The sequence below is a fragment of the Schistocerca americana genome, unplaced genomic scaffold (assembly GCF_021461395.2).
Source record: "Schistocerca americana isolate TAMUIC-IGC-003095 unplaced genomic scaffold, iqSchAmer2.1 HiC_scaffold_117, whole genome shotgun sequence".
NCBI classification, from domain to species: Eukaryota; Metazoa; Arthropoda; class Insecta; order Orthoptera; family Acrididae; genus Schistocerca; species Schistocerca americana.
The window spans coordinates 138,068-163,419 of NW_025725231.1; the positions used below are offsets into that span (position 1 = coordinate 138,068).

At 43.2% G+C, this 25,352-nt stretch overlaps 1 protein-coding gene across 1 annotated transcript in view; it reads left to right on the plus strand.

The window, feature by feature from the left end:
- Positions 1-25,352, plus strand: part of LOC124562660 — a 114,565-nt gene that overhangs the window by 32,633 nt on the left and 56,580 nt on the right. Inside the window, exon 2 of the mRNA XM_047130949.1 lies at positions 95-256. Within this exon, the coding sequence (XP_046986905.1) occupies positions 95-256 (162 nt within the window). The remainder of the gene's footprint in view (positions 1-94; positions 257-25,352) is intronic.

A 25,352-nucleotide genomic window follows, 5' to 3' on the forward strand; every position in this document is an offset into this window, starting at 1 on the left:
GAAGCACCAACGTATTGTTTTGTCAGCACTTGGTTTCGTTGTGTCGACACGAGTGCTGGAAGACCCCTTGCAATGTATTGTTTGTGCCCGGCAGGGGCCATACGCTCTGAAGACCGTGGACTTTGGCGCCTGCGACGACGGGGAATACCCGGGGATGCTGGTGAACGTGTCGCTGATCTTGGACGAGGCTGCCAACGAGACGGCCTACACGGGGGAGTTCACCACCAGCTACGACTACCTGGCGGACGACTGCGAGGTGAGCGCTCGGCGGCAGCGTCGCTCAGCTCTGGAGCACACGCGTGTTGTCCGATGCAAGGGGCGATTAGGCTAAGCTCTGCACCTCAGCTGCTTCCGAAGCCGTTTACAATGTCGTAATATCGTTTCCACTGGGTGAATTGTGAGGAAGCACTCACTAAGCGGCACTTAGCGTAGTTTCATTGCTAATTACTTACAGAGAAGGCAACGGCCTTGCCGCAGTGGTAGCACCGCTTCCCGTGACATCACCGAATTTAAGCGCTGTCGGGCTGGGCTTGCACTTGTATGGGTGACCATCCGGTCTACCGAACGCTGTTGGCAAGCGGGGTCCACTCGGCCCTTTCGAGGCCAATTGAGGAGGTACTTGAATGAGAAGCAGCGGTTCCGGTCTCTTAATCTGGCATACGGCCTGGAGAGCTGCGTGCTGACCACATGGTCCTGCATATCCGCTTACAGTGAGGCCTGTTGGCCGAGGATGACTCGGCGACCGATCGGTACCATTGGGGCTTTATGACCAGTTCGGGCAGAGTTTAGTTTAATCAAAGAGAAATAGATATCGACTTTTTTCCTTTTCTTTTTAATGCAACTGTAGAAATTTATCCAGGTAGAATCGCAGTTGCACGACGACGTTGCACTCTTCGGAATCCCGTTAATATTTTGGGAGTAGTTACAACACCTATGTGGTTTGATCTCGAAGTGGTTTGCTGTCTTAACGCGGAACTCGTAATTTCTTAGCCAAATAAGAAATACGTCAGGCCTGATAAAGAGGAAACAAAGTTTACAGAATGACGTCTTCAATACACCAATTGCTCCATTAGAACTATTTCATTTCCCAAAATCGGTTTTCCGGTCAATAACACATCACCAGTGGCATTTGATACACAGGAACAAACGATTGTATGTACATATATTTCTGCAAAATGATAACTGTACATATATAGCAGTAATATAAGTCTCCTTACATTATGCTCTTACATAGCAATGACACATTTGTCATTTAATATGACAGGATCTAAAATATTTCCCATAACATACACTGAAGCGCCAAAGAAACTGATATAGGCTTGCGTATTCAAATGCAGAGATATGTAAAAAGGCAGAATAGGCGCTGCGGTCGGCAACGCCTGTATAACACAACAAGTGTCTGGCGCAGTTATTAGATCGGTTACTGGTTGGTGCGACGGTCATCGGTCCCTAGGTCGGTTACTGTTGCTTTGGCAGGATATCAAGATTTAAGTGAGTTTGAAGGTCGCGTTATAGTTGGGGCATGAGCGATGGTACACAGCATATCCGAGGTAGCGATGAAGTGGGGATTTTCCCTGATGACCATTTCACGAGTGTACCGTGAATATCAGGAATCCGGTAAAACATGAAAGCTCCGAGATCGGTGCGGCCGGAAAAAGATCCTGCGAGAACAGTACCAACGCCGACTGAAGAGAATCGTTCAACGTGACAGAAGTGCAACCCTTCCGTATCTTGCTGCAGATTTTAATGCTGGCCCATCAACAAGTGTCAGCATGCGAACCATTCAACGAAGCATCATCGATATGGGCTTACGGAGCCGAAGACCCACTCGTGTACCCTTGATCACCACACAACACAAACCTTCACGCCTCGCCTGGCCCGTCAACTCCGACAGTGGATCGTTGATGACTGGAAACATGAGGCCTGTATGGACGAGTACCGTTTGGAATTGTATCGAGCGGATGGACGTGTATGGGTATGGAGACAACCTCGTGAATCCATGGATCCTGTATGTCAGCAGGGGACTGTTGAAGCTGGTGGAGGCTCTGTAATGGTGTGGGACGTGTGCAGTTGAAGTCATGTGGGACTCCTCATACGACTAGATACGACTCTGACAGCTGAAGCGCACGTAAGCGTCCTGTCTGACCACCTGCATCCACTCATGTCAATTGTGTATTCCTACAATCATGGGCAATTCCATCAGGACAATGCGACACCCCACACGTCCAGAATTGCTGCAGAGTGGTCCCAGGAACAACCTTCTGAGTTTAAACACTTGCGTTGGCCTCCAAACTCCCTAAATATCAGGACTGCCTTGCAACGTACTGTTCAGAAGAGATTTCCACCCCCTCGTAATTTTACGGATATATGCACAGCCCTTAAGGATTCATGGTGTCAGTTCCCTCGAGCACTACTTCAGACACTTGTCGAGTCGATGCCACGTCGTGTTGCCGCACTTCTGCGTGCTCGCGGGGACCCTACACGATATTAGACATGTTTCTTTGGCTCTTCAGTGTATTTCAGATCCTGTCGTATTGACTGACAGCATGTCACTGCTACACAAGTGCATGATGTAAATGAACTTATATTAGAGCTATATACGTTCAGTTACCATTATGTAGAATTCGTTGCACGCACAGTTGTTTGTTCCTCTGTACCAAATGCCACTGGTGATGTGTTTTAAAACCGAAAAACGATTTTGACAAATAAAACAATTCTAGTGCAGTTCATGGTACGCTGAAGACGTCTTTCTATACCTTACCGGTACGCAGGGCAACGGAGGAAGTGTAGCCTCCATTCTGTCTGCGTCGTACGCACGTGTTGAGTGATGGGCGGCAGTTGAGCAGCCGGTTAATTAGAGGGACTGCAGAAGACGTGTGGAATTCTACCGCTCGGATCTGATGGGACATCAGGATAAAAGGCCCTTCCTTCAAAGAATTCTCTTTATCGAAACTCATGAAACGTACTTACCTGTCTTTATACCTCTGTTCCCTGTTTTATAGATCCATGTAATTTTTTACATGCACCTTCCTTGCAATGGGCAGGCAGAAACGAGACCAGAAATTTTAACGTTAGATACCACTTGCTTTGTTTTCCAGTGGAAGCGTCTGTTCTATCACATATAGCCAAGTTCTATTAGCACCAGTTTACAAAATGGTTCAAATGGCTCTGAGCACTATGGGACTTAACTTCTGAGATCATCAATCCCCTACAACTTAGAACTACTTAAACCTAACTAACCTAAGGACATCACACACACCCATACCCGAGGTAGGATTCGAACCTGCGACCGTGGCGGTCGTGCGTTTCCAGACTGTAGCACCTAGAACCGCTCGGCCACCCCGGCCAGCACCAGTTTACACTTTTGTAAGCAGACCCACATGGCTGCAACACAAATTTCCATATAAGGCACCAATAGGTTTCATGTTGTCTAAAAGAGTGAAACGCAATTGAATTTGTGTCCCTTGAACTACGATATTACCAGCACAAAGTCCTGAAGTTCCATTTGAAAGATCGAAACTGATACCGATATGCACCAAGTGATCAAAAGTACCTCGACACTCCCAAAAACATACGTTTTTCATATTAAATGCATCGTGCTGCCACCTACTGCCAGGTACTCCATATCAGCGACCTCAGTAGTCATTAGGAATCGTAAGAGAGCAGAATGGGGCGGTCTTCGGAAGTCGCGGATTTCGAACGTGGTCAGGTGATTGGGTGTCACTTGTGTCAGACGTCTGAACGCGAGATTTCCACACTCCTAAACATCCCTAGGTCCAATGATTCCGATGTGATAGTGAAGTGGAAACTTGAAGGGATACGTACAGCACAAAAGCGTACAGGCCGACCTCGTCTGTTGATTGACATAGACAGGCGACAGTTGAAGGTGATCGTAATGTCTAATAGACAGACATCTGTCTAGACCATCACGCAGGAATTCCAAACTGCAACAGGATCCACAGCAAGTACTATGACAGTTAGGGAGGTAAGAAAACTTGGATTTCATGGTCGAGCGGCTGCTCGTAAGCCACACATCACGCCGGTAGATGCCAAACGACGCCTCGCTTGGTGTAAGGAGCGTAAACATTGGACGACTGAAGATTGTAAAATTGTTGTGTGTAGTGACGAATCCCGGTACGCAATGTGGCGATCCGATGGCAGGATATGACTATGGCGAATTCCCGGTGAGCGTCTTCTGCCAGCGTGTGGTTCAAATGCCTCTGAGCACTACGGTACTTAACTTCTGAGGTCATCAGTCCCCTAGAACTTAGAACTACTTAAACCTAACTATCCTAAGGACATCACACAATCTATGCCCGAGGTAGGGCTCGAACCTGCGACCGAAGCGGTCGCGCGGGTCCACACTGAAGCGCCTAGAACTGCTCGGCCACAAAGGCCGGCCGTGTGTAGTGCCAACATTAATATTCGCAGGCGGTGATGTTATGGTGTGGTCGTGTTTATCATGGAGGGGGCTGGCACCTCTTGTTTTCTATGGCACTATCACAGCACAGGCCTGCATTGATGTTTTAAGCACCTTCTTGCTTCCCACTGTTGAAGAGAAATTCGGGAATGGCGATTGCGTCTTTCAACACGATCGAGCACCTATTTATAAAGCACGGCCTATGGCGGAGTGGTTACACGACAGTAAATTTCTTGTAATGGACTGGCCTACATAGAGTCCTAACCACAATCCTATAGTTTGGGATGTTTTGGAACGCCGTCTTCGTGCCAGGCCTCATCGACCGACATCGATACCTTGAAAGGGTCCTGTAGCCACCTTTCATTAGTCCGGTAGCCCATTTTCTCTAGCATTTCTCTTTCTTTCCCTTGTTTATAACTCTCATAGTGGTGCGATTGAATGAATGTGTTTATGTGTCGTTGCTAGAGGGTGGCGTAGTCTGCTACAGAAAGTCTGCAATAGTCATACAGATTCAGCAGCAGTTGTACAGAATAGCCAACTCTCGTAGTGGTCAAGTAGGCAAAGAGGTTTGCGCTACTTGTGAGAAATCCACCTGCGTTAGGTTGGTAGTGGAAATGGAGTCTTTGGGTTTTCCGAGCCACGCGGAGCGTGGAAGAGGACGGAGAAGAAAAAGCGAGGCAGTCTGCCGCCGGTACAGGAAGCGTCCACAGCTGTGCTCCAGTCGAAGAAGGGTGAGTTAGACTGACCGCGTGGCGCGTTGTTACTGGGCGAGGGGAGAGCTGTTAGCTTTTGGTCTCGCTTTTCAACTCTGAAAGATTGCTTTGCCTTGTCGCAGCAAGGAATGCAAAACTAGGGCGGATTTTTCTTTTAGTAAATGGATCCGCCGGAAGAGCGCCACACAAAGGTGTCGATAAGAAGTGAGCACTCGCTTCTGTATGAATGTCTGTTTGCCTTCAGCTGTGCCTGTATGAGCTTTTATTTTCCTAAATATTAATAGCTTCGCCTTCTCTTAAAATTTCCTTGCTTTATGTATCTTTCGTCCGTGGGGGGCCAACCACGTGGTTGAGTTTGTCGGGCTACCGTCATCACTAACTGTCCGATATCAAGTTTGTTTTAAAGAATGTTAACTGTTCATAATTGTGTGATGTGATGTTGTTACAACTTGGCCACGATACCTAGAAATTGCGTCTACACAAACCACGTGGGCACGCGGGTGTACTGCGAAACGTGTACCGCTTCACGAATTATTGCGATCAGTTATCAGGCAACAGCAGTTGTATGAATGATTCACACCAATGATTTTAGATGTAGATTATAACGGTGAATGTATCGATGCTTTTCTTTAATGTTTTAGGAATTAATGTTATCAGGAATTGTGTACATGCCTCACATCCATATCTTAGGATTAAATGATTTTATCTACAATTTCCTCTTGTGCTCCGTGGTTACATTTTTGCACCTAAGCACAGGTCCAGTGGTTTGTTTATCCCTTTATTTTAAAACAAATGCCTTATATTAAGTCTTATTTTCAGGTGTGTTGCTGGGAGCTGATCTACTGCACAGTGTTCTTGCATGTGCTATTTTATTTTAAATGATCACGGGCAATACTATTAATTACACCGCATCCCCTATGAGCGATATCACGACGTATGCATTTTTATGAGGTTTTGCTCTGTGATCGAATACATTTATTTTCCGACTCAGTTAAACCTTTGATTAGTTGTATGGTTAGAGTCGGTGGCGACCCTAATCTTAACGTTATAACCCGTAGAAATAGGTTAATTACAGCCTCTCCTCAGTTCTGCGTGAAGAATGGGCTGCCATTCCCCAACAAATATTCCAGCATCTGAACGTATGCCTGCGAGAGTGGAAGCCGTCATCAAAAGGGTGGACCAACACCATACTGAATTCCAGCATTGCCGATGGAGGGCGCCACGAACTTGTAAGTCATTTTCTGCCAGGTGTCCGGATACTTTTGATCACATAGTGTAAGTGTAATATAGATATGAAAGTTGACTTAACGTCATTTAGTGGTAATTAAATGGATATCCCGGTAATAAGAGGAACGACAATGAAACGATCTGGACAAGAAGTAACTGCAAACTGACTTTGGTTTTGGAGCGAAGTGGAAAGACCAAATCATAAAAAGCAGTTCTTATAAACGAGAATGGAAACATGCAATACTTAATTGGAAGGAAGAGAACGAAGGATAGTCAGTGTAAGAATAAAAATTCAAGGAACAAAAACTGGAATTAATTTGTGTATGACCCTAACAAAGCAGCAACTGACGAGATGAAGACGAGTTTATTCGACGGTTTGCAAGAAGTGGTTGACGAATTTCCAGGTGGAAGCAAATTATTAATAATGACGGACTTAAATGGGTAAAGTGGAAAAAGATTAAATGATTAAGCTGTAGAGAACGGTAACGGAATGAGGCTGATTAGCTTGTGTAAGGTTCAGAAGAGTACTCGTATGAATGCCCCACCCCAGCACAAAGGTATACATAAATACACTTGGGTCAATCGGTCAAGGGACCTAAAATCCATTATAGAATGTGTAAGAGTGCTGAGGCACCGGGTAAATAAGGTGCAAGATGTAAGGTTAAAAACAGGGATAGACTGTGGCCCTGATCATTTTATTGCTTTTCTGATTAAGACCATGATAAAACAGGAGCAGAAGGAGCAGGACTCTGGAAGTGCAGGGCGGGTCAAAAGACGCAGTACACCCCTCTATGTCGAAAACCCTGCAGGAATGGGGAGACCTGAACATTGCGCTAAGGTATGGTGAGGTGACCTATCCTTTGCTGTACATACACAACACGGGCGCCATCTTGCTATCGGTTATTCTGAATCGAAGTCGGTATTCTCAAGTGGGAAGACGGTTACGTGATATATCAAATAACATCAGCATTTTCCGACAGGCACATTCCTACAAATAATTCGAAGTAGCAGTTATGGTTCTAAAGTTATAACACATTTTTCTTGGAATTAGGAGGGGGACTGTTCTCCATAAAACAACAGTCATTGAATGTCCCTTTCGGTCAACGCTCATTTCAAGGCGCTGAATCCTATCGTCATGCACTCGCTGAAGGATTTCTGCAGAAATGTTGGCACACGTTTCTTCGGTGCGTTCTTCGAGATGATAACCAGTTTTTTATTTTCTCTGCATACACGAGCTGCTTTAAATGACCCCACAGGTAAAAGGCAAGCAATGTGAGATCGGACTGTGTGGACGATGTGGCCTATTTTACACCATACTTTTATTCTACGTGACGATGCTTTGCTGAGTGTATTTATATGTTTTGATGATGCCATTACGTTTTTAACACATTAGGACACGGTGTAGAACAGGTACGTTTCACCTTATTTTATCTGTACATTCCCAGTTTGTATCAGAGTATATCGTGATAGGAAGCTCTGTATTGTTTTGAAAGATAGACTGGCCGCTAGTCATTACTGATTGAAATCGGTCACCGTCGAAAGACTTTATATCGTGGTCAAAGAATGGAATAAAATACATTTGACAGTACCTGGATCACTGTTTATATTCGTGACTATGTAGCAGCTTGTGAAACTTCCTTCTGTGTTACCTATATAAACCCGACCCCAATTACAAGGAATTTGATATACACAGGGTGTAGTCAAAGGATGTCGTATATCTTTTGTCGATCTTAAAAATCCTTTTATTTTACTGGTTGGTCTGAAGGCAGTTTTCATCAGGATTGTTGGTATTTTTAAAAATATCAGGTCTGATATATCAATATTTAACAAAGTAACAATACCGGCTCTCGGTACACCGAGAAAAAGTATTGATTTATATAGACAACAAAAAATATCGACGTATGGGCTTCACATTGTATATATGCTGCCGGTCTTAGAGCTGTACATTTACGTATTGATATATTACTAGATACACACTATCAGCCTCCCTATCCCCCTTCGAGCAAGAATTGAAAGGGAAACGATGCACGTTCACGCCTGGTGATAACCCCTTTGCTAACAATGGTAGCTGCAAGTAAGTGGAACAATATGAGGCGTCCGATGGATCCTTCGTTCCGTTTCGTCACGCATCGGATTTGTCCGGAACACTTCATGTCGACTTCCATGCTTTTTTTTTCATTTCTGCCAACGCCAGCGACGTAGCACTTGTGTCAAAACCACGTGGTGGAGCTAAAAGCTACAGATTCTGTTGGTAGCGCCAAGCGCCGGTTCCATCAACATTTCCCCTCACACGTATCTGCCCACCGCAGAGACCAATCTAGTCATTTATATTTTTCAAATGTGCAAATGTGTGTGAAATCTTATGGGACTTAACTGCTAAGGTCATCAGTCCCTAAGCTTACACACTACTTAACCTAAATTATTCAAAGGACAAACACCCATGCCCGAGGAAGGACTCGAATCTCCGCCTGGACCAGCCGTACAGTCCGCGACTACATCCCCTAGACCGCTCGGCTAATCCCGCGCGCTATTTATATTTTTGTTCATCATTTTCAGCAACTGTTTTAGAATGCCGAATCGAAGAAATAACACACTAGTTGCTCTAAAAATTGTTTTTTAATGCAATTGGTGTGCTGTTTCTTCACATTGAAAATCTTGTCATTCAATTCACACCGCAAACATCCCCCTTCCTTTCCCCCTGGTGCTATCGTACATGCTTCTTCTCGTGTACCACATATGCTTGCTTCACACAGTCAAAGAGAGAGACTGGATGTCAGGATAGCTGAAAACCAGTAAGTCCTTCACACATCGGCACTCGATATCGCCATTTTGATGTCTATATATCGTGGAATACATATCGCCTATTTTTATCGATATTTTTGGAAGAAATATCGTTATATCGATATTTTATCAACAGATCCAGTTTCCACACTACACTTGCTCAACACTTTCCCAATGCGATCTGTACTCATACCGATGAACGGAAGGAAAACTTGGTCCTCGTCCATCCTGATTCTCTCCCTATTGGGAAGTGCTCGATCTATCTCCTTGTTCCAATAACCATCTTTCTTGAACGTCGACCGTAGATTTCAAGCTCATCTTTTAAATAAGTCGGTTCACAGGTTTTTTCCACCCTGACCATCAAGGTTTTAATCATACCTCTTTTTGGTTGGGGTGGTGGTCAGACTCTTTCTGCAGGTAATGGTCAGTGTGCGTGACTTTTTCGTGCACCCTATAGCGCAACGTCCCGTATCCTCACTTGATAAGAGACACACGCGAGCAAGTCAGTTGGCCATTATTCTCCGTCTCCGTACTAAATTGTAGTTTCGGGTTGATACTCTTGAGATGTCTCAGGAAGGCATACAATTCCTCTGCACCGTGCGTTCACACTACGAAAGTATCGTCGAGTCGACGTAACGGTACCACGGTGCTGGTCTTTTACTGGCAGTGTGCAACGCCCGTTGCTCAAAATTCCCTGTAAACAAATCGGCCACAGCCGGACTAAGAGCCACCCCGCCAAGGGAGTCGGAGAGGAAATGTTAGGAGAAAGTTTTATATATCTAGCACGGCGTATTAGCCCAGAAGTTTTAAGTGACGAAATCCGTAACACTTAATTTGACAGTCCACGGTCGTGAAAAGGCATTAAGTTGTGAGACTTGTCCTTCCTTTAAAGCAATTTTACAGCTTCTTGCGATTCCTCCTTTCTTTTGCCCCATTTCTCTAAGAACAGCACCTCTCCTTATGGACGACGACATGTAGGCTAGTTAATAAAATTTACTAACTGCCTGTGGTCTGTTTCGGGTCTTTGGCCGAGGTTAGTCTGATAATTTTTCCCGACTTCGCTGCAGCACGAGAGTCCAGAATCCGCTTACCTTGATGCTTTCTTCTTTCTTGCTGAAGCTATTCTCGTGTTTGTGTATTTCCACAGCTTCTATGAACAAGCGGGTGTGATAGTTCTTCTCTACAGCCAGAACTTCCGTGTCGGCGAACTGTACTACGTGGTCGGTCTCACACAGCACGAGATCTGCCACGGCCGATTACTTTCCGAGCCTGCAATGTCGCTTATGTTGTGTGATCCTGGTGTTGATTGATCGTCCACTCATTCCGACATAAACTTTTCTGCATGTGCACTGTATGCGGTATATTCCCGACATTGCAAGTGGGTCCTTTCTCCTTTGCCGATTTGAGACACTCTTTGATCTTCTTTGTGGGTACGTAAATAGTCTTTACGCCGTGTTTGCGCAATATACGGCCGATGCTGCCCTCACTCTGGGAATGTGTGGCAGTAACAAGCGTACTAATCACGCCTTCTTTTCTGGCTAGGGTGGTGGTTTGACAGTTTGTGCAGGTAGCGGTCCGTGAGCGTCAGTTTTCGATACACCTCGTCTCCCACGTTTCCACCGTCGCTTGTGCCCACCACGTCTAGATATGGTAGGTTTTTGTCCTTTTCTGCTTCCCTGGTAAATTTTATGCTGGCGTGGAGGCTGTTCAAGTGTCTTAGGAAGCTGTTTGTAACCATGGTTCCGCGCATCGAAGGTATGATCTACGTGTCTGTACCGCACTTTACAAGGCGCCAATCTAGTGCCTGTGCTTCGAAATGTTCCATGAAGAAGCTGGCCACCACTGAACTAAGATGGCTGCCCACGGAGACGCGTTGCTACTGTTCATAGAAGTTGCCATTCCACGTGAAATAGCTCGCGGTGAGACACGCACGAAAGAGCTTGGCGATGTCTTGCGTGAAAATGGGACTGATGTGCTCCAGAGAGTTGAGAGGCACCCACATGCCTTGCCCATACTGTGGCATCAAGCAGTCAGGCCTGCAAGATGAGTGGTCTGTCAAGCGAGTGGATTCATTCTTAATTTATCGAGTAACATGAACTCTCGTACTCACAATTTAGTTACAAATTATCCTCCTGTATGAATAATACGCAACGGAAACACGCATCTGACTATCAGTAATTTACAGAACTCTGACTGTTCACTACGCACTGGCAATACCACATTTTCTTTTTGTCTTTTATTTAACGGCTTTTGTCAACACGTGGCCACCGCACTGAATATGAATGGCGCATACATTATAAATTCGGGACATTATGACAACATACAATTCGAAGGAAAAGTCCACCAATCTTTTTCTTTTCACTATCTTATTTATTCCGATAAATTCTCTAACCAAAACACACAAATTCTATAACCTACAACAATAACACATTAGAAATTCCGCCCAGTGGGCATGGCTTTACATTGGTGAATCTCTACATTAAGGTCTCGTAATTATTTAACGCTACAGTTCACTTTCTGGATAGGATGGTGGATCTTTTATTATATCTCACACTTCGACTCTCACAATCATCATCACGAAACTTTCCTCCAGACCGAGCGATACAGAAGGAACAAGCATAACCCACTAATCTCTTGAAACTACCTTGCTACTCTCCCATGCAAACCACACATACCCAAATTACATCACATACATCACACTGCAATAAGAAATATAAAACACTAAATAGTCACAACACTATCACTTTCAGCTTTCCCACTTCAATTAGTATTTATCCCAGTTTCACACGACACTGACCCACTTTGTAATTCTACTTTCCTACTATGAACTCTGGAGATATATGCACATCTTCCTGTGCAATGCAAGCCAAGTGGCGTTGCTGGATAGACGGCCGACTCACCTTGCTTCTCTCTCAGAGTTTGAATCTAGCGTCACACGGAATCATATCACGCAAAGTAATATTAAGAACGTATTCATCACGCACCCGAGTCCTCAACTGATACCATGGACGAGTACTTCTCTTTATCTCTTGTCTCATACACAGATTGAGACTCACACAGTACTCACCACGTGGAAGTACTCGTCTCTAATTTCAAGTCCTGCACACGCCATTTCTTAAATATTTCAACTTATGGTACACACGCTATTTCTTAAATATTTCAACTTATTGTACACACGCTAGTAATTCAGCTTAACTTAAGCACACGGAAGTATTTCAACTTGTTGCTACACATGGTTTCATTGTGACCGTTGGTCACTTCCGAAGATTACTACAATCCCATTAATATTACCTGCCTGGCATTTAATTTTCCCCACAAAAGTTCCTGAAATAGAGAAATTGTTGTTTCAAACTACTCTTAAATATTCCACATGCATACCATGTCTCCATTCTTTCGTCATTACGGAGCACAACTAAAACATGTCTGAACAGCACAAGATCCAGCGGCAGGGTGCTGAAACATGGCCGTTCTCGAGGTCCTCTCACACCTCTGTCTAAGTGGGGGAGCACCTTGCTACCATATTGGTCAGCCACATTTCAGGCGCTCAAAGCTCAGGTAAAATTTCATCTCTTTGGTCCCACCAAAGGTGGCCAAAGGATCGTCTCAAAGATGATCATATATTCACATTCACTATCCGCGGTTAGCAGACGACCATACATTCATTCATTTCACAGATCTCACCAAACTGGGTGTAGGGATTTACTTTGTGGGAGTGCACATGTGATCAATTAAATAAATAAATTGTCATTCTCTCCCACACTGGTATCCGGCTTCACTGTATTAATTGAAATTGAGTTATTTTACAAAAAAAAAATGTGTTGTTCTGACAAAAATAATGAAGTATGTTGTACCTATTTTCAATGTCGGGCGGTACTGTACCCTTTCAGAGTAAACAAAGAAACAACATCGTATCTGACCAGGATGTCATTCGGTGCATGTTTTAGTTTCTTCAGCTTCTTAATGAAATGTCCTGAGTCGCCGGCCGATGTGGCCGAGCGGTTCTAGGCGCTATAGTCTGAAACCGCGTGATCGCTACGGTCGCAGGTTCGAATCCTGCCTCGGGCATGGATGTGTGTGATGTTCTTAGGTTAGTTAGGTTTAACTAGTTCTAAGTTCTAGAGGTCTGATGACCTCAGATGTTGTCCCATAGTGCTCAGAGCCATTTTTTTGTCCTGTGTCCTTTATGTATGTGTCAGTCTTCACCACTTGCGGCTGGAGCAGAGAGGCCAAGTTTTTCGCCAGTTTATACGTCGGTCACCCAGTTGAAAGTTAAATGGTTCAAATGGCTCTGAGCACTATAGGACTTAACTTCTAAGGTCTTCAGTCCCCTAGAACGTAGAACTACTTAAACCTAACTAACCTAAGGACATCACACACATCTATTCCCGAGGCAGGATTCGAACCTGCGAGTGTAGCGGTCGCGCGGTTCCAGACTGTAGCGCCTAGAACCGCTCGGCCACTCTGGCCGGCAGTGGAAAGCTATCCATACAGCCGAGGCAGTAGAACTTCTGTGTTGCACAGCTTCCTCTGTACGTACACTGGCAGAGAAGATGCCTTGATTAACCGATCCGTGTTTGATGTGATACGCTGCATCGGGTATGTGCTTAGTTTTCAGTACGTCGTGGGACCTAAGAGGTCCCGGATCTTCAGCTCTTCAGTGTTCATTACGACGGTTGCATTTCCCTTATCGGCAGGCAGTAACAATATACTACTGTCGGCCTTAAGCCTCTTGATAGCTTGTACCTCTTCTTTCTTCAGGTTACAAGCAGATTGTTTAGTAATCGTTCGGTGAAATTATGAAAGCACAACACACTAGCATGCAACATATTTTTTTATTCATGCCCTTTCAGAATAATGAACTCATGCTGCAAGATTCTAATAACACTTAGGGTTCTGAAACGGTTCAGTCTGGGATGACGTTTTCAACACTAGCGTCGACATTAAGCATTATTCACGTACGCCACCTGAGCACTTACTGCGGCGCCTCTGTAATGAAGCACGGTGTCTTTAACGGCTCCAGCCAACTAGAAACGACAGCCCACGACTGCCCTGCGCTGTACTCTCCAAACGAGCAGGGTCGTATCAGGTTGTGGATACCAGAGAGCATGGCGAGTAGAAAAGAAAGTGTGTTGACTCCTCTAGTTGCCGGTTCCATCGCGAGAGAGCGTAGGGAGAAGAAGAGAAAGTGTGTTGACTCCTCTAGTTGACCGGTTCCGTCGCGAGAGAGCATAGGGAGAGGAGGAGAAAGTGTGTTGACTCCTCTAGTTGACCGGTTCCGTCGCGAGAGAGCATAGGGAGAAGAAGAGGAAGTGTGTTGACTCCTCTAGTTGACCGTTTCCGTCGCGAGAGAGCATAGGGAGAAGAAGAGAAAGTGTGTTGACTCCTCTAGTTGACCGGTTCCGTCGCGAGAGAGCATAGGGAGAAGAAGAGAAAGTGTGTTGACTCCTCTAGTTGACCGGTTCCGTCGCGAGAGAGCATAGGGAGAAGGAGAGAAAGTGTGTTGACTCCTCTACTTGACTGGGTTCCGTCGCGAGACAGCATAGGGAGAAGAAGAGAAAGTGTGTTGACTCCTCCAGTTGACCAGTTCCGTCGCGAGAGAGAACAGGGAGAAGAAGAGAAAGTGTGTTGACTCCTCCAGTTGACCGGTTCCGTCGCGAGAGAGCGTAGGGAGAAGAAGAGAAAGAGTGTTGACTCCTCTAGTTGACCAGTTCCGTCGCGAGAGAGCATAAGGAGAAGAAGAGAAAGTGTGTTGACTCCTCTAGTTGACTGGTTCCGTCGCGAGAGAGCATAGGGAGAAGAAGAGAAAGTGTGTTGACTCCTCTAGTTGACCGGTTCCGTCGCGAGAGAGCATAGGGAGAAGAAGAGAAAGTGTGTTGACTCCTCTAGTTGACCGATGTTAGCTGCTCCGATTGTAACCCATGGCAATTTCAATGCACGAACACGGTTAACGAACCGGATCTTATATAACTGAATGTAAAATATGTGGGATTAATTAATGTACCTCAGCGGACATCAGTTGCCAGGTGGTTTAGATTAGTTTTGCAGGAAGACTTCGAGATTTTTGAGGCCTTTATGTAACGATTAATCAGTTTAGATTTCGCTGACTCGGTGCCATCTAATCTCGTGGCTTATTTTCCCCTCGACAATATTTTGCCATGGGCTACTGAGTTACTGAGCAATGCAAAGCTAATCTTAAAGTTGCTTCGTTGAAATGGCGTCAGATGCAACTGAGTTCAAGTTAATTTGTGGCAAATTCTCAATTTCATGAATTCAGGACAATTATCCTTGTGATCAGTTCCTTGGCAGAGTTATGAGTGACACACTCGTCATTAAGGAGTATATTTCTTTTATAACAAAAATTATTTCTTACGCATTTTATTACATAAATGGTGTGTGAAAATTATCACGTTCTGATTTCGTCAATTGGATTTGGTATAAAACACGTTATTTTTTATGCCATCAGTTCCAAGACACCATCAGACCTTTTTATTCGGATGACTGTCATCAGAAGAGAATACACTAATTCTTGTTCCACGTTGCTCGAGAAGTTTAGTTACGGCTTACATACACTGCGAAAAGTTGCTTCGAGCTACGGAGCAGAAAGGCGGGATTTGAAAGTTTACCCTTAGAATCGTCTGGATTATATTTCCCTAAATTAACGGAATAGTTCAGTTTCAGCCAAGTTCAACTGAACGTCAGTTTTTATTGGAACTTATTTTCGTGAAAAAGCAGCATACTTGTGCGTTTATTTTTATCTCGTAATAATTCCCAGTTGCTTCCAATGAATATGTATTAATTACGTTTGCCTATTTGAGGCTGTTTAGTAAATTTCTGAGTTATTTCGTAAGGAAGTGGCAACAATCCGTGATAAAAGCAATATAGTTATCCTTTGGACGACTTAGTTTTCAAAAGTAGGACGTCAGTAACAAATACATTATCGTACTAAAGTGAGCTATTATTTATCACTTACCATGTGTCAGCTATGCTTCTTACTGAGTTTAGAATGATATAAATTGTACAAGGTCTCATTCACTCGTCTTATGCTTTTAAGAAGTGAGCAGCTTTTGCAGTAGAGTTATTTTGGAATTCTCTGTTCCCATATTATCACGTAATCACACAATTTCCAGTTTCTTACACGTGTGTGTTCTTTTTACTGAAATTATTGTTGCGTTCGGCATTGATTTGTTCTGTATATTTTCCTCGACTGAGGAAACACTGGCGCACATCACAACTTTCTCTGCTTTACAATATTCTGGCCTTTTTGTGAGTGCTTTACTGGCAATTTTCATTTCAGTAATATCTTAAAAAGATATTATGGTAAACAAGGAAATAACCGGGGAACAACTCCAGCTTTTAGAGACTATGTTTTTTGTCACGTAATTTCAACTTGTTTACCGCCGACGATAAACATTTTCGTTTTTGTAAGAAGTTCCCCTGCGAATCATGAGCCGCACACTAATCAGTTTCGACTCATATCTCTGTCTTTTGGAGGAACCGTTGTCACTGATTTTAAAAGTTCAGCTCCGTTCCTCATATATCTGAAACATATTTCCTTTATTTTCTCCGTAACTCGGTCTGTGCGATGCAACTAACATGTAGATTTTTTCCTTCTTCTCCTTATTTCAATACGGATAGAGAGAAGTCATAACAGGAGACTGGATCTCTTCAACGTTTCCGACACAACACCGTTAGCAAAACCACAAAGTAAGCACACAAAGTACACGGTCCTATACAGAAACGCACCAGGACGGTTCTCATTTCTCAAGCGACAGTGCTGCTCGTAGTTTGCGGGCGCGCCACCTGTCCTGTGCTACCCGTGTTAACGTGCACTTCCTCTTCTACTCGCTATGTAGAGAGGTTTAACCACACGTTGCCACAGCTCACAGATACCATATTCGTTCTAACGAAAAAAGGCGCTGCAATTGTATCCTCACATCCAAGGAATTCTTAAGTTTTCGACGTGGAATTCGTTATGTGCAATGCGAATTCCAAGGGAAAAAAAATTCAAATCTAATACCGAACGGCCAGCCGGAGTGGCCGTGCGGTTCTAGGCGCTGCAGTCTGGAACCGAGCGACCGCTACGGTTGCAGGTTCGAATCGTGCCTCGGGCATGGATGTGTGTTACCCGTAGGTTAGTTAGGTTTAAGTAGTTCTAAGTTCTACGCGACTGATGACCTCAGAAGTTAAGTCGCATAGTGCTCAGAACCTTTTGAACCATAATACCGAACGAAATATTCAAGTCGTCCTAGCCGTATTACAAATAGCAAGAAATATCAGTCGATTATTAACATTTGGCGTTCCAAAAACTAATGTCTATATTGTGTACCGGACATAAATGTAACCAGTGGAAATTGATAATGTCAACAAAATCAGAGAATAACGAAGGTACCAGCCAAGTACACAACATACAAATACATAGAAAACTTGTCAGTGGAACATTGCCATAAAACAAAAAGGGAGGAATTTTGTCTGACTTCGAAGCTGTGGAGATAATTTACTTCTAAAGACAGAAGTTAATGAACAAAAGACACTTCCACGTAGACACAGGCAATTACTGTGTAAGCACTCTGTCTGATATGCAGTTAATCAGGATGAAAGCAATGTCGGATCCCTAAAGGGCCTAAGAGTCCTGTTAGGTTGGATGGCGCACGACAGATCAGTCGGTGCAGTGACCCGACATAACAGTAGAGCTGCGAATAATTACCAAGGAAGATATTTTTTCATACAACTTATGCGAAAAACAGAGATTAAACACGTAGAAAACATCTCGTAGTGTTATAAAAATCACAGAAGACCCAGATGAATGTAGAACTAATCAAAGAATATTATTACACCATTATGCTATACTGTAGTTCAGAAAGAACAGTGCACAACATGTCGTATTATTAGGTTAGGCCTGTGATCGTTGCATAGTGTCTTTGATCAGTAATCAACACGTCATGGGTTCTAGGTTCGAACACAACCACAGTTTAAATTCTAAATAAAAATCATCAGCATTGGTGCCCGAAGACATCCAGTATGCGAAGCTATCCTCGCCATGCCAGCGCCTTTATCAGGAAGGGGTGGGATGCTGCCCCAAAGTGGCAGAGGAATCAGTGATGATCAACGGCTTGAGGCTGCAGAGGGCAATGGAAATTACTGCATTAAAAACGCATAATGTGCATCCACAAGATATGTGGCCTGTAATTGAAAAAAGTGAAGTTTGAACATGGTAGGGTAGCTAGGAAATCTAAATAGGGAAATGCATCTTGTGCATACAACCTGCTGTCATGAACAACATACAAAAGAATGGAAAAGAAAATTGACGATCTGTTAGATGACGATCAGTTTCGGTTTGGGAAACGTAGATCACCAGAGAGGCAGTTCTGCTTTTGGGCTTGATAATGGAAGCAAGACTGATGTATAATCAAGATAACGCTCATAGGATTTGTCAATCTAGAAAACCGATTATGTGAAATGATGCAAGATGTTCGAAGTTTAGAGAAAAGTAACAGGAAGCTACAGGGAAAGACGAGTGACATACAATATGTACATAAACCACGAGGGTACAATAGGATAAGAAAAGAATTAAGATAGGGGTGCAGTCTTTCAGCCCTATTGTTCAATCTATACATCGAAGAAGCAATGAAGAAAATAAAAGGAACGTTAAAGAGTAATATTAAAGTTCATGGTGAAATTATACCAATGATGGTACTGCTATCTGGATGAAAGTGATAAAAAACTACAGGATGTGTTGAATAAAATGAACAATCTGAGATGATAATGATGCTGTTTGGTTGTGGGGTGCTCAATGGTACGGTTATCAGCGCCTGTACGAAGTCCCAATCTTTCCACAGTCCAATCTCGCCACTTTGACAGATGATGATGAAATGCTGAGGACAACACAAACATCCAGTCCCCAGGCCAAGAAAATCCCACAACCCAGCCAGGAATCGAACCTGGGACTCCTTGAGGCATCAATGCTAGCCAGAAGACCACGAGCTGCAGACTAATGAGTACAGAATATGGACTGAGCGTAAAGGAAAATGAGCAAAATAGACCAATGACAAATGGAGCAAGAAGAATATAAAAAGCAGACTGGCACAGGCGAAGAGGGTATTCCTGGCCAGGAGAAGTATACTGGTGTCAAACATAGGCCTTAATTTCGGGAAAAAATGCCCGAAAACTTAAGTTTGGAGCATCCAGTTGTATGACAGTGAACCATTGACAGTGGGAAAACTGGAACAGAAGATAAACGTTCAAATGTGTGTGAATTCCTATGGGACCAAACTGCTGAAGCCATCAGTCCCTAGACTTACACACTACTTAAACTAACTTACGCTAAAGACAACACACACACACACACACACACACACACACACACACAGTCCCGAGGGAGGACTCTAACAGAAGATAACTGAAGCATTTGCGATGTGGTGCTAAAGAAGAATCTTGAAAATTAGGTGGACATAAGATAAGGATTGTGGAGGTTCTCTGCAGAACGGACGAAGAAAGAGGCATCTGGAAAACACTGATTGAAGAAGGGACAGGATGATGAGCAATTTTTTAAGGCTTCAGGGATAAACTCCATGGTACTAGAGCGATCTTTAGAGAGTTAGGTAATTTGTTAAGGCATCAGGGATTAACTCCGTGGTGATATGGAGAGGGTAGAAGCTTTAGAGAAGACAGAGATTGGAATAATCCAGCAAAAAGTTGCGATGAATTTAGAATATGGCTTGACACTACCTTCAGCAATTGTAAATTCCGGCCGCGCGGGGTAGCAACGCGGTTTAAGGCGTGTTGTCACGGTCTGTGCGGCTCTCGCGTCGGAGATTCGAGTCCTCCCTCGGGCATGGGTGTGTGTGCAGTCCATAGCGTATGTTAGTTTAAACTAGATTAAGTAGTGTGTAGGCTTAGGGACTGATGATCTCAGCAGTTTGGTCCCATAAGACCTCACCACAAATTCCTAAAATTGTAAATTCCCTTTTAATATCAATACATGTTCATGACGCTCTATAATTCAACATTTCACTACGCTGGTATCTTCAGAATATAGTTGCATGGGGTACAAGCTGTATTAAGGGTTCAAATGGGTTCAAATGGCTCGGAGCACTATGGTACTCAACTGCTAAGGCCATTAGTCCCCTAGAACTTAGAACTAGTTAAACCTAACTAACCTAAGGACATCACAAACATCCATGCCCGAGGCAGGATTCGAAGCTGCGACCATAGCGGTCTGGCGGTTCCAGACTGCAGCGCCTTTAACCGCACGGCCACTTCGGCCGGCTGTATTAAGGGGTCCAGGAATCAGTGGATGATGTGGTGGATTACATGTATCTTCCATCAAAGGGGTGAATACATCATGTCGTTTGCTGCTCGTTCGACGTCCTTGACCTAGATATGTTAGTGGTTTCGCTGGCTAGCACCAGGTGGCAGGCTGGTAGATATCCTCCCACACCCGTCACACGGCAGGCGCACTGGCGACAAATAGATGGCTGGGATCGGAGTGCACCATCATACCAAATCAAACAGACATTCTGACAACATTAGTTACTCAGCAACAAAGCAATCGCATGATGCACACGCACAGAGGTTACTGCACGGACATCGCAGAGTGGTTACTAGTTTTCACACTAGACAAGCATGCCACATGTAAAACAGTGTGCACTGATGAGCGAAAACATTATGACCACCTTCTTAATATCTCGTTTATTCGTCTTTGGAACGAAATATATCACCGATTCTGTGAATCAGGGATCCGACTGTTTGTCAGTAGGTTTGCGGAGGTGATTGTAGCAGGGAAGCTGTTATAGTGACAGGATGAGGCTCGCCAATGGAGCTGTAGCTGACGTAGCCGTGACAAGAAAATCGTGGAACAGGGAAAAAAGATTTGTGCCCTGCAGGCAGAACTAGAAACAGTGTACTTCGAATTAGACAGGCTGAAGGGGGAAAGAGACAATGGGAGCTGGGAACAAGTAACAAGTCGTAGTCAGAAGGAGAAAACCTCAAAAATCACTTTTCAGATTCCAGTGAGCAATCAGTTTGATTTGTTACCTGAAGTAGAAGAGCCTCAAACAGTTTTTGAGCAAAGTAGGGTGCATCGGACTACTAACAAATGTAATGCTAGGTCGGGTGTAAAGTCAAGTAGAAAGAGAAGAGTCCTATTGTTGGGTAGCAGTCATGGGAGAGGTGTAGGCCGGTTGCTACACTGTAGCCTAGGAGTCAGAGTACCAGGTCACAAGCATTATGAAACCTAGTGCTAAGCTAAGCCAGGTTACAGAAAATCTAGGGGTCTTGTGCAAAGATTTTGATGGTGAGGACCATGTTCGTATAGTAGGAGGAGTGGGTAACAGCCTGGCTAGCAATTCGGACTGTAATATTAGGTGTGAGATGGATGTAATAGGAGCAGCAACAGCTTACACCTGTGTGGGGTTTGTGGATGTTTTGCACCGCCATGACCAACCCTGGGTTAATACGGTTGTCAACCATGTTAACAGAGAGCTTGGGGTGGGGGGGGGGGGGGGGGGGTTACTGCTGCCAGAATGAATCTCATATCTGTGCTGTGCCTGTTGATGCAATTGGGACGTGGGGTTACACTAGTCATGGCCTGCACCTGAATAGGAGGGGGAAGGATAGATTAGTTGATCTTCTTGCAGAAAATGCAAGGGGGGCCACATGCACATAAGACAAAATACCTGTGACTACTGGAGTCAGAGGGACACATTTTTTAGGTTAGTCAGGTTACCGACATAGAGTTTTGAAAGAGATTAAAACAGAACAGTGTCATAATGTTTGTAGCCGTATCCAAAGAAATAAAATTTGTCTGTTTCATCAGAACATTAGAAGGTTGAAAAATAAGATAGATGAGTTTCTTATATGCCTAGAAAATTGGGTAAATCCTGAAGGTATAGATGTTTTGCGTCTCTCTCAACACAATGTAACAGCAGGGATGGAGAAGTTAAATTTAAGGGATTACAGATTAGCATCTTATTCATGTAGAGTCAACATGGAAAAAGGACGAGTTGCTGCTTATATAAAAACTGGACACAAAGTCAAAAATATTGAAACAAATAGTTTTTGTGTAGATCAGATCCTTGAAGCACGTGCTTATGAGTTGCTACTGCAATATACTTCTATAGTAATTGTAACAATCTACAGATCCACTCAAGGTAACTTTCAGCAATTCATAAAAAATCTAGAGGCATTATTGAGCTACCTGTCAGACAAAAAGAAGCAGTTAGTTGTTTGTGGCGATTTTAATGTAGATTTCTTAAAAGATACGGATAGGAAAAATGAGCTAGAATCTTTGTTTGGTCGTCTCAATCTAGTACCTGTTGTAAATTTTCCAGCTCGTGTGCAGCAGGATAGTAGGTCATAGACAGTGCTCGGGCAGAAATAATTAATGTGTACTCAATTGTTAAGGGGCTATCTGATCATTATGCACAGTTAATGGAAATAACACATATAGCATCTTACAGGCTTCAGGCAGGTTCGTACAGGGCAGGGAGGCTTATTGACAAGAACGGGGTATAGAGTTTTAAGAGAATGGGATGAAGTATACACATAAAATGTTAATGATGACTAATTCAATTTATTCCACCCTAAATTTGTCTCAATATTTGAGGGTTGCTTTCCTTTAATGTTATCCAAAAAAGACATTACAAAACCAAGTAAGCTGTGCATTACTAAGGGAATTAAGATATCGTGTAAGAGGAAGAGGGAAATATATGGAAAGGCTAGAATAAGTCAGAATCCGACATTACTTGCTTACTACTGTAATATTTTAAGGAAAATCATTAAGAAGTCGAGAAGCTTATGTGTTTTAACAGAAATCAATAATGTGGATAATAAGATTGAAACTATATGGAATATTGTCAAACAGGAGATGGGGCAGCCTGACAGTGCACAGCATACCATAGCAATAAAGGTAAATGATGATGTTGTCAGTGATAATTCGCAAATTGCAAGTATTTTTAACAATCAGTTATTGAATGTGGTAGCAAAAACAGGGGTAAAGGGTTCAGTTGAAGAAGCAAAAAAATATCTTAAAAATGTCATTCCCCAGTACCTTAGGCGTTTAGAAATGGCACCAACATCCTCCACTGAAATTAAGGGGATTATAAATATACTGAAAAACAAGAGCTCATATGGTGTTGATGGAGTCTCTAACAGAATTTTGAAGTGTTGTTCTAATTTAATAAGTGGTCCTTAGTGATATTTGTAATGCTGCGCTGGCACAGGGAATTTTTCGACAGATTGAAATACGCAATTGTCAAACCTTTTCACAAGAAAGGGGTTAAAAGTGACTTAAATAATTAGACACCAATCTCATTGCTGACTTCTTTTTCTAAAATATTCGAAAAAGTTATGTATTCAAGAGTAGTCTCACATTTAAGTGAAAATAATTTACACAGTTCGGATTACGGAAGGGTTACTCAGTGAGAATGCTATCAACACATTTACCCATCAAATAGTACAAGCCCTAATTAACAAATTACTGCCAGTCGTTTTTTCTTTTTTTGTCTTTCCAAGGCATTTGACTGTGTGGATCATGTCACACTCTTAGAAAAACTCAGGTTTTGTGGAACTGAAGTCTATACACACAACTGGTTTGAATCATACTTAACAAACAAAAAACAAAACTTTGCGCTGAATAACACAAATAATGTTGGGAGGGTGGTAAATCCTTGTGAATGGGGAGTTGTCACAAAGGGAGTCCCACCGGTTCAATTTTGGGTCCTCTGCTGTTCCTTATTCATGTGAACGACCTGTCACTTAACGTTCAGCAAGCATAACTAGTACTTTTTGCAGATGACATGAGTGTTATAATATATCGCATTCCAGGAAAAGCAGCTGAAGATATTGTTAAGGATGTCTTTCAAAGAATTATTAAGTGGTTCTCGGAAAATGGACTCTCCCTTAATTTTGAAAAAAACTCACTATATCCACTTCTGTACACCGAATAGAGTCATACCGACCATTGATGTAGTGTATGAACAGGGCTCAGATAACAGGGCAGTTTTCTCCAAATTTTTGGGCGTTCACATTGATGACAACTTGAACTGGAAGAATCATATTACTGAGCTTCTCAAACAATTAAGTTCAGCTTTTCTCGCTCTTCATATAATCTATAGTCTTGCTAATAAACAGATCAGACTCCTAATGTACTTTGCACATTTCCACTCAATAATGTCTTATGGAATAGGTTTCTGGGGTGACTCACCACTTAGGCATAAAGTATTGATTCCACAAAAGAGATCAGTGAGAATAATTAGTGGTGTTCACCCAAGGGCGTCATGTAGGCACCTACTCAAGGAGTTAGGTATTTTTACTGCACCACCAGAGTACATATATTCGGTAATGAAATTCGTTACAAATAATCCATCTCAATTAGCGAAGAACAATGATGTTCATACGTACAACACTAGAGGGAAAAGTGTCCTTACCTATCTGTTATTGAAGCTGTCAGTTGCTCAAAAAGGAGTACATTATTCAGCAACAAAAATCTTTGATCATTTGCTCAACAGCATAAAGTGTCTGGCAAGTAGCAGATCAACTCTTAAACCTAGCTTAAAATCATTTTTTTGGACCACTCCCTATATTCTATGGACGAGTTTCTGTTTCAGAACCGGTAAAAAAATACATAAATAAAATTTTTACCTCTAAATGTAGTTGCATGTGTAGAACCAAAATTTCAGTAATATTAATATTAGCACTATTCATGAGTGCATATATATCTTGTAATCTGACTTGTTCCACATCATATTGATAAAATAGGCGCGAAAATGATCTACAGAACATGACATAACCAAACTAAACTAAACTATGGCATTAGATGTCTACACACAGGTAATGCAATTCACACAATAACGGCGGCTGATTTGCGTATTCTGTGTTGGCGCCCGATAACGACTAAGGTGGGATTCTTATCAGACGAATTTTGTCTCCAAGACGTCAACGTGAATTCACTAAAGTGCTCCTCGAACCACTGGAGGACAGTTCTAGCTCCTAGGCATTGACAGTCAGACTGTTAAAAGATGACATCGCCGTCGGGGGACACATCAGGCATGAAGGGGTGCAAGTGATTCACAGCTGTCAGCGTGTCTTCAGTTACTAGCACAGGTCCCATGCAAGCACACGAAAATGTCTCCTGTAGCATAATACTGCTCCCGCCAGCCTTTATCCGTGGCGCGCTGCGCATTTCGAACCACCGTTCACCAAGTTTCTTCACC